The 21117-nt window shown below is 40.6% G+C and overlaps 1 protein-coding gene across 4 annotated transcripts in view; it reads left to right on the forward strand.

Annotated features, from left to right (window-relative positions):
- The window catches only part of reps2 (RALBP1 associated Eps domain containing 2), a 205703-nt gene that overhangs the window by 101605 nt on the left and 82981 nt on the right, over nt 1-21117 (forward strand). For all 4 annotated transcript variants that reach the window (XM_073045841.1, XM_073045842.1, XM_073045843.1 and 1 more), the window contains 2 exons: nt 1696-1816; nt 18567-18673. In XM_073045841.1, coding sequence (XP_072901942.1) covers nt 1696-1816; nt 18567-18673 — 228 coding nt within the window. The remainder of the gene's footprint in view (nt 1-1695; nt 1817-18566; nt 18674-21117) is intronic.

Raw genomic sequence — 21117 nt, forward strand, 5'->3', positions numbered from 1 at the left:
TGTTATTCCAAATATAAGATGTTAAAATTGAATCTAAAGTATCAAAGTAGGTCTTAGGAATAAAAATAGGTAAGGCCTGAAAAAGATATAAAAATTTAGGAAGAATCTTCATTTTAATCGAATTAATTCGGCCAATTAGGGATAAAGAAAGAGGAGACCATTTAGAAAGTGTCTTTTTCACATAATTCAATAAGGGGTTTAAGTTTTCTTTAAATAAATTCTTGGAAGTTTTTAGTAATTGTTACACCTAGATATGTAAATTGACTTGTAACAACTTGGAACGGAAATTTGGCATTTGATGACATTAGGTCATTTAAAGGAAATAGCTCACTTTTATGTAAGTTCAGCTTATATCCTGAAAAAGAACTAAACTGGGAAATTAAAGAAAGAACCGAAGGTAAAGAAGTTTCAGTGTTGGAGATAAAAAGTAAAATATCATCAGCGTATAACGAAATTTTATGAGTCATACCTTCCCTTAGTATACCAAAAATGTCCTTAGATTCTCGAAATGCTATTGCTAAGGGTTCTATAGCATAAGATCTTAAGATACAGCTAGTCAGACCCCAGGGACTAACCACCTTTATGCAATTCAAGTTACGTTGGCGAAGATTTGCACTTGATATCCTATCAGTTCATGAGCAATTTTCTGTAATTCAGGACATATTTGTATTCATAGTACAAGGTCTATCCCTACATTTGTCAGCAGGATTTGCATTATATCAGCATGACATCAGCCTTTTTTAATATGTAGATTCCATGAGCAACAAGCCCAAATAATTTATGCGCAATTTCAAATATTTTGGTGTCCAAAAGTGGAATGGATATAAACTGACCACTTCCCACAATGACTTCGCAGAAGTATCAAACCTCAGTGCACTGCTTAGCCTGTTGGCCCGGATTTTAAAATATGACAGACTGCAGCATTTAGTTGTGCAACTTGCACTGGAAGATTAGCAGGTTTTGGGAAGAGCAGATGGCCAGGTTCGTTGTCATGATTGAGAGAACACACCCTTTCCAAAATTGCAGTTTCTACTTTATGGCTAAGTGTCCCACCCAGTTAGCAAGCAGTTAGTACAACACTTAGAATAGGCTGGATAGTAACACCATATGCCATCAAGTGCTAGCATGTAATTCCATCTGCCACATTTAATTGACTTGAGGAAGGCATTTCAAGGATTGGTGGGCAGGGAAAGATGGGGTAAGATGTGGGCCTAGATGACTTCAAAAATCTTTGTATGCTACTTTCTCTTTGCCTGCTCTAGATGGTGTTCATGCCCAGCAAATATCATCCTCTAGTAATCACAAGCTAATAACTTTAACCTTATATGATGATGCAACTCTTCACCATGTAATTAAGTCCATTCCTGTATCCAGCTATGTTTTGTATATAAATGCACACTTTTCAGCACCTTCTGAAAAATCTCTATCCCCATTATTCCAAATGGAATGGGACACCAGCGCAGAGTTCAAAGTCAGTACGGTGTGATATTTGCCTCTCACCAAGTTTATACCTCAAATCTGTTTTCCCTTTTGTCTTCAAGTATACTTGCAGTGGGTGGGAAATGAAATAAATTGTAGGTTTTTTTGAATGATCATTGAGGCAATTAGTCATAGTTTTGTACACCTGTTGGCTGAAATATGAACATTTGCTTCTGCGGAGCTGAACTGAAATCTCGTTGTGTTCTGTTGAAACAGGAGACTGTGATGGCAGCTGCTTTGCTCTTAAATTCTCCTCCTCCTTCACCTTCGTACCAGAAAAATCAAGCAGTGAGCCGAGATGGGAGACAAAGAGTTGCCTTTGATCAGAACAATGCCGGTATGATAAAACCACAGATTTGTTTTTCCATTTGAGTTGATGAAACATTTCAGATTGATCAATAGCAAAACGAGTACGTTTTTTTTCCTTGTTGATCTAAAGCCCATCCATAAAATGGGTATACCAAGAATAGTGGCCCAAAATCTTGAAGTAAGTTATTCACTTTTCCCTGTACTGTTCATTTATACAGCTGGTGGTGAAAGTTAATTAAATTCACCTCGGTCCCAGATCAATACTGGTGATTCTACGTAATGAGAATTAACATGAAATTGTAACTGAATTTGATTCCATTAGTCATTCATTTTAGTTCTCTCCCTGATTGATTGTGTCTTGAAGAATCAATCGTAAATCACTGATACACAGTTCTGTAACTAAATTGATCAAAGGCAGAAGACATGAGCAAATTGCCCGGATCTTGATAAAGCACTGTGCATAGTCAGTACAGAAGTGCAGGGTCTTGTAGACTCATGTTTGGTAACTTGGAACATGTAGAAAGGATAACATTTAAGAAACATCTCCCAGTACGAGTCTTAATGTGAATTCCTCTGTGTGGAAACAGCTCATGGCTTGTTAAATAATTACCTCAATCAATCGAAGTTAGAAGCTGTTATTTAGAAGTCAATAAAATGGAATGTAGAGCTTAATTATTGTCCAAGGCCAAATAGTGGTGTAGTGGCATGGGTACTGGACTCCAAGGCAGATGGTCCTGAGTTCAAATCCAACCGGATCCCATTCTGAGCAGCAGAAGTATCTGCATGGAAGAAAAGCCTAACAATCTACTTCTGTATCTTTCCACAAAACCCCTATGGCCTACTACACTATCGTTGAGTCGATGGTGACTTGACGGCACTCAACAACAGCAACGAGGGAACAATTGAGCACTGTTGATAAAGTTACTTAAGATGTACCAAATGTGGTTCTTCATTACTGCTTAGCATGTTGGCCTGACTGACAAATTGTATTCACAGAGTTCATGTTATTTAATTTTGAAATATGTCTCAATAAAAATCCAACTACATTATTAATTTTCATAACAGAACAGATTTAAAATCTATTTCATTCTGTACAGTGTATGTATCAGAGTGATCAAATATTTAGCACAATACAGTTATCAGGGCAAGAGTATCGTTATATAAATGCCTTGCAAAGTCTGGTTTTATTTCTAATTTTCATTATTACTGAATAATTAATTTGATAAATGGTTTGTATCAAACAAACCTTTTGAATTCATGACAGGATTCCTTTTGAAACAAAGCTTATCATTGGACCTGTTATTCAGATCAGTGTGCTCAGCAGTGCCAAATATATAATTATTCTGACAAATGTCACATGAAATAAATTTCATATAGACATAACATAAGATAAAATAGGTGCACATCAGGGTCAAGGATATTTTATGTGAGTAATTAAATAGAATTAAATGAGGTAGGTCCATTTAAAGTAATAGTATCACCATAAGTGTTAGAAGCTACTTTCACTGAAAATTCTTTGAAGCTTTGAGTGGGACAACAGTGTAACCATAAAGACTCCAATAATGTTTGATAACATTGTCAGTTAAAATGGAATGAGCTATTTCAAGTGAAAAGGAAGACATCAAAGATTTGGGAACACAGGGACACTTTTTTTCCCTTAGAGAGAGAGTGAGTGTCTGTGGTATGTCAAATTACCGAGTGAACAAGTAGTCTTTGGGGTACTGCAAGTCCGTCTTTATTGATGCTTTGTTGCTGTCTTGAGTGGAGGGTGCTGATGCTTTTTTGCTGGTGGCGGTGTGTTGCCTTGCTGCTGCTTATGCGTGGGAGGGGGAGTTGGAGGGGCTTTGGGGTTCTAATGTTTAACTGTCAGCCATTCTTTGGTGCACTTCTCTGTTTTTGTGGTTGCGAGGAAAAAGAATTTTAGGATGTATACTGTATACATTTCTCTGACATTAAATGTACCGATTGACCTATTGAACCCATTGATTCATTAGCCAGTTCCTCTATTTCATTTTAACTGCGTCTTCTTAACTCTGCTGACTGTATGTTTCCATGTTTTTCTACTTCATGCCTCCTCGTCAATATTGTTTCTAGAATGACTTAAAGATTATGGTGTTCAGAGAGTTCATTTTGCTTCATAGAGTCAGAGAGACTCCAGATGCTGTAATCTGGAGAGCAAAAACTCGGGTCAGCTAGTACGTATCTGTGGAGGAAAAGGGACATATTGAGCCAAAACTCTTCAACAGGACCTGTTGCTTCTTGATATCTTCAGAAATGTTAGCTTTATGTGCATGCTAAGTTCTCATGTCAGGAAATTGTTAGCAATGAGAAATTCTACACAGAGTCTGAAATATTAATTTTTTTGCTCCCAACACATTATTAGACAAAGTTTTAATATTATTGATGATGTACAAAAAAGCCCTTTGATGAGCAATGGTAGAATTGAACATGAAGTACACAGATCTAAAGCAAAACAAAACTTCAGATGCTGGAAAGCTAACATAAAAAGAGACATTTCTGGAGATATTGGACAATCCTGGACAGCATAAGTGTTGTACTTGAGGAACATTGATGCTGCTAAAATTATCGTGAAGCAGCCAGCACTGCAAAGACTAGAATCTGCTGAGGTTATCACTAGCTGGTTAACAATTATGTTCCCCTAATTGGTATAAAACCGAATTTCAGTATTGTGATATTTACTCAGCTGGAAATAATATCAGAAGTAACTTTCTGACCCTCAGTATACACTGGACTACAAAAGCTTTCTACTTTTGTTTCAAGGATTAAAGTAAAGTACTACAGTTTGCTGAATAAACTGGAACTCTGCAGAGCTGCCACAACCCAAGGAACATATTCCAATTGATCAAATAGAGCAAAGAGCAAGTATAATGTGGCATTCAGCTTAAGTTTAAATTTGGAACCTCTGAAAATTTTGAGGCCAGTATAATACAAAAATATATTATGGCCTTAAGGGTGAGAACTTGATCCCAGTACAATTTTCCACACTGTATGGATTCTGAGTTGCATCCCTTGGCCACTATTTCCACTCTTTAGTAATTTATGGGCAGAGCTGGAAAATTGGATTCTAGTTATGAGGAATACTCCAGATGATGTGGATACCCCTGTGTACTTTAAAATAAGCTGGTTTAGTGGTAAGGTGCCTGTATACCTCAATCAGAGGCATTGATTCCACTAGGAAGTGATAAACTAATTAACTCCAGTCATACTGTAAAATCTGAACATTGTGACATGCTGTACTAGTAATACATTATTTGTTGGTTTAGTCCTTAATCTGTGCCTACAGGTAAAAGTTATATTCAAGTATTTTTAAACATCAAAAATATATATTTGTGTACCTCTTCATGATGATTGATTGCTTTGCTGCAGGGGATATGATTATAAATATGTACTGAAGCATCATGCTAAGTTCAATTGTGCATTGATCACTAAACTGATCTTCTGTATTGTCACTAAAGTTTGCATAATTTTGTTTTTAACTGATTAAGCTCAGTGTCAGCAATAAATGTCAATCATGCAGAATTTGCATTTTCATTCTGTCCATTTTAAGACTGCTGCACTTAGTTTCCAAATCTCATCTAGATCATGGGTTCCAAACCTCTTTTTATGCCATGGACCACCGCCTTTAACCAAGGGGTCTGTGGTCCCCAGCTTGGGAATCCCTGATCCAGATGAAGAAACAACCCTGCTTGTGGGTGCAGTGGTCAATGCCAGTCAGGTGGTTTAAGGGGCAGGAAGATGGGAACTGTGGGCAGAAATGGGGTGATATTTCAGATTACTTAAAGGAAGGTAATGATTTTTTTTAAAGAAGTACTTAAGTAGAGCCAGACATAGTCTGTAGATAATACCAATTTAGTTGTGCTTAATAGAAACCAAAAATTGATGCAGCTCTTGAATGAAGTACTTTTTAACAGCCAAAAATATCCAAACTAAACTGAAAGCTGAACATTTCAAGTTCTATGGATCAGACAGGAACGTCAAGCTGGTCTGCAAAATATGTCTTCACATTGAAATGCAGCACTTAAGCAGTATAAAGCTCTCTGTGTTTTTAATATGCTAATTTTCCTCTGTTCCCATTCAGTCACCAGAGTTATGGACTGTGGAAAGCTGTCAACAATTTCATCCATACAACAACAGTTTTTATTAATTTATTACCTTTAGTGTGGTAAAATATCCCAAGATAAGAGAAAAGTTGTGAACAAAACTTGAGACTGTCAAGAAAATTAAATTGGTTTAGGGGCTAGGTTTGATCTTGTGTTGTAGAGGAGAAATGATGGTAGAGGCAGAGGTTAAGGAAGAAATTCTAGCACATAGCCTTGACAACCACTGGCCCTAATAAAGCTGCAAGGCCAAGTCTGGAGAAACACAAATATCTCAAAGTACTGCCAGGTTGAATGGGATTGCAGGGGTGAGGAAGCATGAGCACAAAGGGATTTGAAAATGGGGATGAATATTTTAAAATGTGACCAGAGCCAGTATAGGTCATCAGGTGACTGCAATATCAATGTGTTCAGGCATAGGTAGCACAAATTTGTATTACCATTTTCTTCCATTTTGAGGCACGATCCATTTGTGTCGTTGTGTTGTCAAATACCTGTAAACTATATTAAACGTAAAGTAAATAAATCACAAGGTGAGATTAAAAAAACTCACCACTGAGTTGCATGATCTTGTACTTTGTCATACAGACCTTTGTGCGTTGGTGGAATATGAGTTACACGTGTGAAATTGGCCTGCTTGATAGCCTTTATTTGCTGTATAGCCTGGCAACTTCCAAGTGGATTTGGCAAATGTAGGATCAATTTTATTCCTGTATATGACCCTGCTGATATTTAGCAACTCCATAACTGCATTAGGAATTGAGTGGGCAGTTAATGAGGCAAGTGTGCTGAATTCTATGCAGTGTGACATTGAAGCAATTTTAATTCTTTGAATTCTCGTCTTTAACGTGGGCCAGTTGTGCAACTGAACCTGATAGGGAAAAGCAGATGATCAGTGGATCAGCTGGGGAAAAATGGGTCATTGGTCAAGACTGATGAGAAAATTATCTGCTGGGCTCAACTTTCGGGGGGGGGGGAGGCGTGGTCTTAGATTTTGGCAATTTCACTCAATCAGAAAAACTGCTTGGAACCCAAAAAAAATTCCTTGTGAGCTCCGAAAGAGGCATCTGGTGCTGGCTGAACAAGCAATGTCAAGTAGAAGAACAACAAAAGGCTTATTCTGGGACTGTTCTGGTCCCAGTCCACTTCTTCCAACTGATATTCCTTTGGAAGGGAATGGAACACCTAACTTCGTTCCCAAATGGTAAAATTGCAGTCAATGCCTAACATAGCTATCTGCCCCTCCGCTGCATATTATTTATGGATGACACAATAACCACTGCTCTATATATGTCCTTACACATCTGGAGAAGAAGGATGCTTATGTGAGAATGCTGTTCTTGGACCACAGTTCAGCATTCAACACCATAGTTCCATCTGGGCTCGACAGAAAGCTCAGAGAACTCAGCGTTGACCCTGCCTTGTGCAGCTGGATCCTGGACTTCCTGTCAGATCGCCGGCAGGTTGTAAGAGTGGGCTCCCTCACCTCCACCCCTCTGACTCTCAACACAGGAGCCCCTCAGGGCATTGTACTGAGTCCCCTCCTTTACTCCCTGTATACCCATGGCTGTATCGCCACCCACAGCTCCAGTCTGCTAATTAAATTTGCCCACGACACTACATTGATTGGCCTTATCTCAAACAATTAACAAGGTGGCCTACAGGGAAGAAGTCATCTCTCTGACACAGTGGTGTCAAGAAAACAACCTCTCCCTCAATGTCACAAAAACAAAGGAGTTGGTTGTGGATTACAGGATGAATGGAGATGGGCTAACCCCTATTGACATTAATGGATCTGGGGTTGAGAGGGTAAACAGCTATAAGTTCCTCGGCATCCATGTCACTGAGGACCTCGTGGTCTGTACACACCAGCTGTGTGGTAAAAAAGGCACAACAGTACCTCTTTCACCTCCGACGGTTGAGGAAGTTTGGTATGGGCCCCCAAATCCTGTCTACAGGGACACAACTGAGAGCACTTTGACTGGCTGCATCACTGTACCTCCCTTAATTGCAGGACTCTGTAGAGTGTGGTGCGGACAGCCCAGCGCATCTGTAGTTGTGAACTTCCCATGATTCAGGAAATTTACAAGGACAGGTGTGTGAAAAGGGCCCGTAGGGTCATTGGGGACCCAAACCATCCCAGCCACAATCTATTCCAGCTGCTACCATCTGGGAAGTGGTACCGCAGCATAAAAGCCAGGACCAACAGGCTCCAGGACAGCTTCTTCCACCAGGCCATCTGACTGATGAACTCACGCTGATTTTAAGTGTACTCTGTATTACATTGACTATTATATTTATTATAAATTACTATGATTGCACATTTAGATGGAAATGTAAAGATTTTTACTCATGTATGTGAAGGATGTCAGGAATAAAATCAATGCAATTCAATAATTCAGCTGGGTTCCTTGGCTCAGTAAAGGTATCAGGATACCCTGGTTGGCCACCCCAACCTGTTCTTAATCACCTTTCTGGTTTCTGTTGACACTGATCTTTAAATTATTACCCCTTTGTAAATGAGAGGGGATTGTACCCAGGACATGTCCTCTTCTCATAGCTACCATCAGGACGGAGGTACAGGGGCCTGAAGGTGCACACTCAGCGATTTAGGAACAGCTTCTTCCCCTCTACCATCCTATTTCTGAATGGGCATTGAACCCATGAGCTAACTCCATCCATCCGTTCATCAATTTTATTTCCACCCCCCCCCCCCCATTGCTGTGTATTACATTGTACTGCTGCCACAAGGCCAACAAATTTCACAACGTATGGCGGTGATATTAATTCTGATTCTGAATCATACAAGGCCTCAGTGGAAGACTAAAATCTGGAACACTCACTTGATAGAAATTCCCTGTTCCTTTAACAATGTTTTTTTTTAAAAAATCCATATTTTAGCTTCTAAGAAACACTTGGCAAGTATCCCATTTAATAGGGTAATGAAATCCGTAAGTATTCAGATGGAAGGAAACAACAACAGAATGAGGGTTAACATTAAGCATTGCACTTCAGGGAACAGGATTTGGGTTTCTGTTCTCTTGTAGTTATCCACTTATAGACAGCAACTGATATAAAAAGTCCATTAGAATAAAGGACATGAAAGAAGATGGTCTGTGAAGATTTGGAACTGTGATGCTATTGAGCAAACATCTGACAGAAAAGACATTGGTATAAAATGAATGCAAAGATACGCAGTATCTAAGTACAGGAAATGTATTCAAGTGTGGTGCACTTCAATGAAAAGTTAGACTTTTCTCAGTTCAGTCCTGCAGTTCTCCTAAATAGAACCTTTCTAATTATTTTTTGGAAGTGAAATATCCATGACTTTGGGTGTTCAAAACTGTTGTATGTTATTGATACTAATTCCCCAATACACTTTCAATTAGTTTTTGATTATATCAGTGATTATAATAACAAATTTTCCATTTAACTTCATGCGATTCAGGGGAGTACCAGAACCCCAGACCCAATAAGTCTCAGCAGTTGATAATTGGAGACCCAGTGACATTCAACATAATGTGGGCTGGTGGGACTGTGGGGTTAGGAAGCATGAGAAGTATCACCAGGTACGCCAGATGGCAAAGCATCTGCTTTTCAGTGTGGTTTATTGGCAGATAATCAGAATTACAATATTTTTTTTAGCAGTTATGTTCTGTCTTAACCCAGGAGTTTTAACCTTAGAGTTTGAATATGTTAGTGAGGTGAACACCATTATACACCAGTTACTTGAAAAAGGTGAGGTACTTGTAGAGATCACTTCTGATTAATTAAATCTATGTCAAGATACACAAATTAATGATTGAAAAGGGTAATAAAGTGACTTTAAAACTTTATTTGATTGTCAGATGTATCCACTTATTCACAAGCTATATAGTCCTATAATATGAAAAATTACTTCTGCTTAGGAAATCATGCCCATGGGAAGACAGCAAAAATAGTTGATTTTTCAAAAATGCTGTTTCAGCTGCTCTGTGGCATACATTACCTTATCATTACATATCCTTCCAAAATGAGTTGTTGCTTCAATTCTATGAAGTTAGGAGTTCTTGCAAGGCACAATAGCAAAGTAGCAGATAGTTCTGTATTAGTTATCTGAGTCAGGCTGAGTCTTCTCAATAATTTATGAAGATAATAGACAATTTAATGATTTAGCCCATTGCTCTTCTATTAGGAAGGGGAAATTATCCAGGAATGCTGACACAAGCTGGATCAGCTTGGCATGTGAACTTTGAGAGACTGGGGTCTGGTTGCCTTCGGGATTATCATTAATCAGCTAACTCCCATTCCAAAAACCCATTGATTTAAGCAAGTCCATTGGACTAAGTAATTAGAATTTCAGGCACAAACACGAGGAAATCTGCAGATGCTGGAAATTCAAACACCACCCACAAAATGCTGGTGGAACACAGGTCTCGGCACGAAACATCGACAGCGCTTCTCCTTATAGATGCTGCCTGGCCTGCTGTGTTCCACCAGCATTTTGTGTGTTTTGTTTGGAATTTCAGTCAATGCTTTTCTATTTCTTATAGAATCAATATCATGGATAGAAAATGAGGAAAAATGCCCGATAGCCTGGCCTTTGCTTCACGTATACTGTATTATTAAAATAATATTGTTAGAAATATCAGAATTTTTCTCTGCTGTTAATTGCCTGTAACTTCAGTGATTTGTATACACTCAGTGCCCACTTTATAAGGTATCTCCTGTACCTAATAAACTGGCCACTGAGTGTATGTTCGTGGTCTTCTGCTACTATAGCCCAAGGTTTGAAGTGTGCGCATTCAGTGGGTTCTTCTGCACACCACTATTGTAACGTGTTTTTTGACTTACTGTCACTTTCCTGTCAACTTGAACCAGTATGCACATTCTCCTCTGACCTCTCTCATTAACAAAGCCCACAGAACTGCCACTCAGTGGGTGGTTTTTGTCGGTGTTTTTTTTTGCACCATTCTCTGAAAACTCTGGAGAGTTGAAAACCCAGGAGATCAGCAGTTACTGAGATACTCAAATCATCTCGTATGGCACCAACAATTATTCCATGGTCAAAGTCACTTAGATCACATTTCTTCCCATTCTGATGTTTGGGTTGAATGACATCTGAATCTCATGACCATGCTTTTATGCATTGAGTTGCTGCCACATGATTGGCTGATTAAAGCAGTGTCCTAATAAAGAGGACACTGGGGGTTTATTTTGTGTATATGATCTTTCAAGAATCAATAAATTTGGCCTCCTCTATGTTGGTGATACCTGACACGAACTGAGGGACGGCTTTGCCAAGCACCTCTGTTCTGGCTGCCAAAAGTGGAATTTCCCAGTGACAAGCATTTTAATTCCTATCCCCATTCCTTTACTGACATGTCAGTCCATGGTCTTCTCTTGTGCCATGATGAGGCCACCTTCAGGGTAGAGGAGCAACACCTCGCATCCATCGAGATAGTCTCCAGCCTGATGGCATAAGCTTCAATTTCTCTGTCTGTTAATTTTTTTCCCCTCCCCGTTCCCTCTTCTGTTCCTCACTCTGGCATCTTATCTCTTCCTCTCACCTGCTTAGCATCCCCCACCCCACCCCCCGTGCCCCTCCTTCTTCCCTTTCTCCCATGGTCCGCTCTCCACTCCTATCAGATTCCTTTTTCTCCAGCCCTTTACTGGCTCTCCACTCAGCCTTGGACCACCTAGACAATCATAATACCTACGTCAGGCTGCTGTTTATTGATTGCAGACAGCTCAGTGTTCACCACAATCATATCCTCAATTCTAATCAGCAAGCTCCAAAACCTGAGCCTCTGTACCTCCCTCTGGATCTGGATCTGGATCTTCGACTTGCTCACTGGGAGACCACGTACAATGTGGAATGGTAATAACATCTCCTCCTTGCTGACGGTCAACACTGGTGCATCTCAAGGATGCGTGCTTAGCCCACTGCTCTACTCTCTACACCCACAATTGTGTGGCTAGGCACACTTCAATACCATCTATAAATCTGCCGACGACACAACTATTGTTGACAAAATTTCGGATGGTGATGAGGAGGCATACAGGAGTGACAGAGATCAGCTGGTTGAGTGGTGTCACAACAACAACCTTGCATTCAACTTCAGTAAGACCAAGGAATTGATTGTGGACTTCAGGAAGGGGAAGTTGAGGGATCAGAAGTAGAAAGGGTGAGTAGTTTCAATTTCCTGGGTGCCAACATGACCGAGGATCTATCCTGGGCCAAACATATTAATGCACTTACAAGGAAAGCATGACAGTGGCTGTATTTCCTTAGGAGTTTGAGGATAATTGATGTGTCACCAAAGACACTCACAAATTTCTACAGATACCATGAAGAGCATTCTAGCTGGTTGCATCACCATCTCCACAGGATTGGAAAAAGATACAGGAAGTTGTAAATTCAGCCAGCTCCATCATGGGCACTAGCCTCCCCAGCTTCAAGGACACCTTCACAAAGCAATGCCTCAAAAAGGCATCATCCATCATTAAGGACCCACAACATGCACTCTTTTCAATACTACCAGCAAGGATGGCAGGACCCGACAGGCGCACACTCAATAGTTCAGAAACAGCTTCGTCCCCATTGCCGTCAGATTTCTGAATGGACATGAACCCATGAACATTACCTCACTGTTTTTTAAATTTTTATGCACTACATGTTTAATTTAATTATTGTAATTTATAGTTTCATTATATATTACATTGTCCTGCTGCCACAAAAAAACAAATTCATGTCATGTGCCCATGATATTAAACGTGATTCTGATTCTGAGAGGGTCCACAGGATGTTCACAAGATGATTCTGAAAATACAAGGATTAACAGCTGATGGTTCTGGGACTGTACTCACTGGAGCTTAGAAGAATGAGGGGGCATATCCTTGAATTCTATCAAATATTTATAGGGTGTGGAGATGTTTCCTATAGTGAGGGAGTCTAGGACTAGAGGCACAGCCTCAGAATAGAGAGATGTCCATTGAGAACAGACGGGGAGGAATTTCATTAGCTAGATGCTAGTAAATCTGTGGAATTCATTGCCACAGTTGGCTGTGGAGGCCAAGTCACTGGGTATATTTAAGTGGAGGTTGATATGTTCTTGATTATTCAGGATGTCAAAGGTCATGGAGAGAATGCAGGAGAATGGGGTTGAGGGGGATAATAAATCAGCCATTATGGAATGGCAGAGAAGACTTTTTGGGCCAAGTGGCTTAATTCTTATCCTTTATCTTATGATCTTATGGATCTGTATGCAAATTATTCACAAAGAAATGTTATTGAACTTCCTGCTGCTTCGTCAGCTAAGACTACCACTGTCCATTAGAGCTTTGCCCTATATGGAAGAACAAGTGCTTTATGAAAGGTCCCGTCTGACCAGATAATCGCTTACAACGATCAGTTACCAGATTACTGAACCTACCATGGATGGTCAACAATTCCAGACTGTATATCTTGCCTGAACACTTCTTACCAATTCTTCTACCAAAAATGGGTTGAATTTGAGTCTTCACTGGAAGGAGAGTTTGAGCAGTACAACATGGTGTAAAATATGACTGTATTCTATCCTTTCATCAAAGACATACCTTGTTCCACTCAGCAGTGATTCCAACACACTAGCCACAGTAATCAAGATTTCTGAGCAACTGTCTTCAGCAATTGGTTTCATTGTTTTTTTGAGATAAAACTGAAAACCTGCTGATTTCAGGTTCTAGAGATTTGATAATGTAATTTAGACAAAAATTTTAAGGATGCCTCCTTATTGGTTTTAAATCATGTAAAGTGGTTGAGTTAATCCCAGGCAATATCTGAAGACCAAGTGAATTCTCCAAATCCCGTAGTTAATGTCTAGCACTGGACCATGCAGACTAAATTCTGTCACTAACTGTATGCAGAATCATATTGTGCTCAAGTTGGCTTTTCATCTTCTAGAATCTGAAGATTATTAGGTCAATTTTTGTGAATGAAAGTATTCCATTTTTCCAGTCCAACTTTGGGTTGTGTTGAGATTACGAAAGATGCTAAAGTAAGGTTTCTTTCTTCCTAGGCTTCCAAATGCAGTGCCTGTACTGGGCTTATTTCAGCCTCTTAGTTTCAATCCAGTAATAAAGTGGGATGCCAAGGTTAAGCTTTCCGGCAACATAGAACATAGAAAACCTACAGCACAATACAGTCCCAAAACGTGTCCCTACCTTAGAAATTACTAGCCTTACCTATAGCCCTCTATTTTACTAAGCTCCATGTACCTACCTAAAAATCTCTTAAAAGACCCTATCGTATCCACCTCCACCGTTGCCAGCAGCTCAATGCAGTGTTGTCCAGACCCTTTGTTGTAAAGCCAGGATCCACTGTTCTGGAGACCAAATCTCTTTTGCATTTTCCAAAGTACCAAACCACAAAGGGAAAGTCTTTGATCAGGAGTTCTAATCAGATGCTGCACTACTCAGCAATAAGCAGTAGAAAGACTGAAGCATAGACTTGCTGCCACATTGTTGTCCAAGTAAATGTGCCAGCTGGAGAAGACAAAACAGGAGGAAAAAGCAAGTATCCCTTTTATCTGTTAGAATTTTCAATGTAAAATGCCCTGATCAGCCATGCTAAATCACATTAGTGCCACCGGAGGGACTCTATATCACTGTTTAATATTATTAAGGGTGTTCACCAGATTTCTCCTGGTGAACCTTCACCTTAATATTACAAATAAGAGATACTAGGACTCAGAAGGTGCCTGGAATGAAAACTTTAAATACATCCGTTCTGATCTTTTAACATTTTCACAAGTATTCCTCATTCTTTTTTGGAGACAAATGGAGTCCACCATCTGCTGGTAAAGAAGCCACAGAGCTGGTATATACATTCTGGGTAGAATCCAACATATGTTAGTACCTCCCAAAATCTTTGAGCTTTGCACAAAGCGCTACATTAAAAGCCTTTCAAAATCTATTAGGCAATGTAAGGTTTCTCTGAAGACATTCTGTGAAATTGATTTCACCCATTTTTGGTACCTTGGACCATGTCAATTATATGAAAGAGCAGAATCAGCTTTTTTAAAAAAAAACTGGTTAATATAGCAATTGTATGATTTGCGCCCAGAATGAAGTACTGAAATGGGGGGCTGAATACAAAACTGTCAACTACAACACTTTTGAACACTAATCATTGGGAGAAGTTTGAAGGCAGCCAGTTGGATGAAAATCTGCTATGGACAAAGGGAAAAAGGGTTAGGGAACATGCCAGCTCACTGTGTGTAGTCAATCCCCACCCTCGGGGGATTGTCAGCCCGGAATAAGCCCTGGGGAATGGTTGTCTCCGTGCCATTGCAAGATGCAGCACTCACAGTGGGCAGCACTGATATGCAGACAATGATGGAACAACTAGCAATAAGGGTTCCGATATCCTTAGCTTTGAAAATTGAGGCTGGTAAATGGATTCTGCAAGATATCAGTATCAAAGTGGAGACGATTTATTTCACACCTCAACATGAAATGCCCTTTGTCTATTTTGTGATGCAACCAATGGCTCCATATTTTGATGGAATGGGAGGAAATGTGCCTTCATTAGGTGCGCAAGTGATGCCACAAAACATCAGATGTGCTAAATTGAACTGCACACAAGTGCTTCGCCCAATGAATTTAAGTTAACATAGAAATGTGTTAAATAACTTTTAATGAATCCATCTTCCTGGCTACAATTCCATAACCATTTCCAAGTAACTGTCAGAAGCATGAAACCCAGCTATGTCATTTTGCATTGTGTGTGTGTGTGTGTGTGTGTGTGTGTGTGCAGAGCATCAGCAATGCAAAGATAATCTTTAGATGCACCAATTTTGGAAGACTGTGCAGATACTCACCTCAAAACCTTCCTGAGAAAGGTGATGCTGAAGAGAGTTACAGTTGTTGGCAAAACAGACTGTAACCTCATTATAAGTGGCCGATTATAAGCAAGCACTCGCGAAACTTCATGATGTTGTTTGCATGCAAGAAACAGCCCATCTCAATGCATTTCAAATTATAGTCAGTGACTTTGACCAGACCTGTTTGAAGAAAACCTGCCCAATTATCACCAGCACGTAACCTGTTGCACCAGAGATCCCAACTAGACCACTGCTACACTACGGTAAGGAATGTCTATTGTTCCTTTCCGAGACTGCATTTTGGCAAATTGGACCATTTGGCTGTACTTCTACTACCTGCATACAAAGACAGCCTGAAAAGCAAGGCTCCAGAGATCAAGACAGCTAAGAGGTAGGAGCCAGAGAAACAGTTACAGGATTGCCTGAGGATCTGAATGACTACAGCAGGTTCATAACAAATTTTATTAAAACCATTGTAAATGAGCGTGTCCCCACAAAATCATTTAGGGTTTACCACGATCAGAAGCCCTGGATGAACCATGAAATCTGGAATTTGCTGAGAGCCAGATCAGTGGTATTCAAGCCTGGAGATCAAGAATGCTCCAAGAGGTCTCCAGAAAGCCATCTCACAGGTGAAATAGAGATTCCCAACTTTACTGGAATCAATGAGGGATGCTCAACAGCTGTGGCAGGGTTTGAATGCCATAATCTCCTGCCCTTAACCAAAGTTAAATCTAGTGACCTATTATAGGGGCAGCAGAGCTTCACTTCCAGATGAGCTCAATGTCTTCTATGCTCACTTTGAGCACCAGAATAGGGAGGAACAATCACGCACCCCATGTCTCCCAGTGATCCTCTGGTCTCAGTATCGGAAGATGACATGTGGACTGTCTTCAAAAGAATGAATCCAAGGAAAGCATCTGGTCCAGACGGAGTGCCTAGCCAAGTACTGAAGACCTGTGCTGACCAACTGACTGGTGTTTTCGCGGATATCTTAATCATACCCACCTGCTTCAGGTGCCCAAGTAGAGCGTGGTAGCATTCGCCCAATGGCACTTACGGCCACAGTGATGAAATGTTTTGAGAGGTTGGTATTGAAGCACATCAGCTCCTGTCTGAGTGGCAACTTGGATCTGATCTAATTTGCCCACCAAAGCAACAGGTGCACAGCAGATGCCATCTCATTGGCTCTTCACACAACCTTGGAACATCTGGACAGCAAAGATGCATACATCAGAATGCTCTTTATCGATTGCAGCTCAACATTCAACACCATCATTCCCTCAAAACTAATCAGTAAACTCCAAGACCCAGGCCTCAATACCTCCTTGTACAACTGGATCCTGGATTTCCTCACATGCAGACCTCAGTCAGTTTCGATTGGCAAAAACATCTCCTCCACAATCTCCATCAGTACAAGAGCACAGCAGGGATGTGTACTTAGCCCCCTGCTCTACTCGCTTTACACCTATAATTGTGCGGCCAAGTACAGCTCCAACACCATATACAAGTTTGCTGGTGACACCACTGTTGTGGGCCATATCAAGGATGGTGATGAATCAGCATACAGGAGGGAGACTGAAAATCTAGCTGAGTGGTGTAGTAACAGCAACCGCTCACTCCATTTCAATAAGATCAATGAACTGATTGTAGACTTTAGGAGAGGGAAGCCAGAGGTCCCATGAGCCAGTATTCATCGGAGGATCAGAGGTGGTGAGGGTCAGTAACTTAAAATTCCTGGCTGTCACTATCTCGGAGGGTCTGTCCTGGATCCATCATATAAATGTAATTGTGAAGAAAGTACAACAGCGCCTCTACTTCCTCAGGAGTCTGCAGAGATTTGGCATGTCATTGAAAACCTTGACAAGCTTCTATAGATGTGTAGTGGAAAGTGTGCTGACTGTTTGCATTACGACCTGGTATGGGAACACCTATGCCTTTAAGTGGAAAATCCTACAAAAAGAGGTGGATTTAGCACAGTATATCACGGGCAAAACCCCCCCAACCATTGAGCACATCTACATGAAACGCTTTCATAGGAAAACAGCGTCCATCATAAAAAATCCTCACCACCCAGGCCAGGCTCTCTTCTCATTGCTGCCATCAGGTAGAAGGTACAAGAGCCTCAGGACTTGCACCACCAGGTTCAAGAACAGTTACTACCCCTCAACCATCAGGCTCCTGAACAAAAGGGAATAATTACACTCATCTATTGAGATGTTCCCACAACCGATGGCCTCATTTTAAGGACCCTTTACCTTGTTACTTTATGGTCTGGTTATTTATTACTGTTTATATATATTTTTGCACAGTTTGGTGTTCATAGATCCTGTTTACAGTTACTGTTCTATAGATTTGCTGAGTATGACCACAGGAAAAAGAATCTCATGGTTGTATGTGGTGACATGTATAATAATAAATTTTACTTTGAATGCTAGAGCAGGAGCTCCCAAACTTTTTTATGCCACGGACCCCTTCCATTAACTGAAGGGTTTGTGACCCCCACATTGGGAATGCCTATGCTAGAGTGATAACTGAAAAATCTGCCTCTTGCTAGGCTTCACAACATTTTAGTTTTTGCATGTCAAGTTTCTCAAGCAGTTGTTGCCTATGATTCATAAAGAATGAATCATATTTCACATATTCTCTTACCAAGGAGCATTGTGTATGTTATACCACAGGTCTATTCTACTGACAGGTGTACACGACCTCAAGTTAACAGAATTTATGGTTCATTTATGATAAATTGCTGCAGATGCCGTGAACGCCATTATGTTGTAATTTAAATAACTTACCACTTTATCTTGTGTTGCAGTCACTCTTGAAAGAAGCCCAACTGCAGGCTCAGTTGTATATCCAGAAGGACAATCCCATGGGAACTATGAATCTAAGCCTTCGCTTCCACATTCTTTTTATGCTCAGGTAAAAAAATAAAATTCCAACATTATGAATTCTTAAGAATATTCATCAGCTAAGTCTAAGATCTGAGTCAAAAACTTAGGGAGAGGTTAACAAAAGAAGAAAATTGCATTCATGTAAATGGTGAAGTGAGGAAAAAGCTATTTTGTGAACTTGATATTGCCCTGGTCTTCTGTGGTGAACTACATATACCTGTCTGGACACGCCCCCCCCCCCCACTGACTGCTCCTGTGGCTCCTCCCACTGACCCCAATAAAGGCGATTGGGGACACCGCCCCGGCCTCAGTCTCTAGGATGCAGTGTGGTGGTCAATTGCTGCTTGTTCTTTCTTCCAGCCAATAAAAGCCTATATCTTGCCTCACGTCTCCAAGAGTTATTGATGGTGCATCATCTTCACTGGTCACTTTGGTTTGTGGCTGCATTGAGTTGTGCACTGAACTAAAATATCCAGACCTTAACCTTTGTGCTGAGGCCTCATCAGTCCCTAGTGTTGTAAAGATGGGCCCTTATTGCCCCGCAATGTTCCATTCAATTACTCTTTGCCATTCAACCTATCCTTTGTAGTAAAGTTTCAGCGGAAAATCACTTCTGATCACAATTCCATCAGATAGTGGTCAGGACGCCAGTCCTGCAGACCCTGTGCAAGAAGAAAACGGTGGATCCCATGGTATGGTTTCCTGAGCAAACTCTCAAAAACATTTGGCAGAATACCTTACTCTAGAGTCCATCCACAAGCACCAAGACTTTGCTTGGCTGGCGATGAGCTGTGTCCTCCCTGTCAAAATCCTGCCTGCACAACCAGAGGCTCACTGTCAACGCAAGATCCAGTGCAAAGGAGAAGATTGCCCACCTGTGTGTGGACTGTGCATTTGCAATAAAGTCCTGGAGGTGGATGCAGAAATCTTTGTTGAGGTTCCTCCGGGGCTGCTGCATAACTGAGGATTCTGTGTTTTAGGGGCAACTACCAAGACAAGTATCAAGTGCTAACTGGAAGATCATCGGCTTGACGAATGAGGCATCTTAGTCTTCTCAAAACCCATTGGTCTTCCAGTACAATGCGATATCTGAAAGAGAGTGCTGCTGCCTGGAGTATTCCAAGTTGCAGGTGTACAGTATATGCCAAGGGATGTACTAAAATGTGGAACAGATAACGCAAAGGCTTTGTGGGAAAGAAGTGCAATCCAAAATCAAGCCACCACTGGGCACTGAGGGCCCTGTGTTACAACCCCAAAGTAGTTATGGATATATTATTCAAAGGGACACAGGAGTGGCAATGGTACTTTGTACGTGGAATCTATTGAGATGACGCTGTGAATGTATTAACATGATAACACTATAAATGTAAAGAAAACCATGTACTGCTTTGTATTTCTGATGTATTTTGTGACTAGTTTATTTATGATATAATAAAAAGAAGTTTTTGTTAAACTAGACTGGAGGAGGTGCTCCAGGTGAGTCATCCATACGGATGAGAATAGTACTGTGGGCTGAAAACAGCATTTCTTAAATAAGAAACCCTCCAGCTTTCCCGAGATGATGAGTTTTATTTATGTATTTGTTTGTTTATTTCGCGATACAGTGCGGAGTAGAACCTTCCAGAAGTTTCGAGCCACGGCGCTCCAGCAACCCCTCAACTCTGAATAACTGTAATCTAACCACAGGACAATTTACAATGGCCAGTTAACCTACGCGGTACATCTTTGGACTGTGGGAGGAAACCAGAGCTCACAGAGGAAACCCACACATTGCACAGGGATGACGTACAGAGTTTCATTACAAACTCCAGATTGCCCCCGAGCTGTAATAGTGTCGTGCTCACCACTAGCCTACTTTAGTTTTGCTCAACTTGACCGCTAGTTTGGCAACTTGACAGCCTGATGTAATTTTCACTTTCAAAACTTACATTATTTCCTCTGTCAATCATGTTTTACACCATGAAAATTAGTTTTTGCAGTACATTGTGAAGCTTTACTTTCCGTATTTGGTCACAGACATTTTCTTTGTGAAACCTGTGCTTGACTGAATCCCCAGAACATCAGTTAATGTGTAGTGTGGGATACAGGAGGTAATGAGTTCTTGCGGTGAAGTGTCAGGGAATGCATTACCCAAAGTACACTTGAAATCGCTTTCTGTTTTATGAAATAGAAGAATCCTCTGTGTCTCGTTGCCCTGTTTATTTCACTGTAGCCAGTTTTATAACAAGGTCTCAGGTTCCCAACAATTCTTCCGTACCAACTGTAATATTTTTTACTGTAGCCAATGTGGGAGGAAAGCAGAGTATCCAGAGGAACCCCACACAGAGAAAATCAGAAAGTTTAAACCTGAGTTGCTGGAATTGAGGGACAGCTGCCCATGCTGGTGAACTTATCCAGATGTGATACTCGTGGCTTTGGAAAAGGTGGCATTGCCAAAACAAAAAAAAATCTATTTGTGGTGGAGAGCTCATA

This window comes from Hemitrygon akajei, chromosome 5 (assembly GCF_048418815.1).
Source record: "Hemitrygon akajei chromosome 5, sHemAka1.3, whole genome shotgun sequence".
Classification (NCBI taxonomy): Eukaryota; Metazoa; Chordata; class Chondrichthyes; order Myliobatiformes; family Dasyatidae; genus Hemitrygon; species Hemitrygon akajei.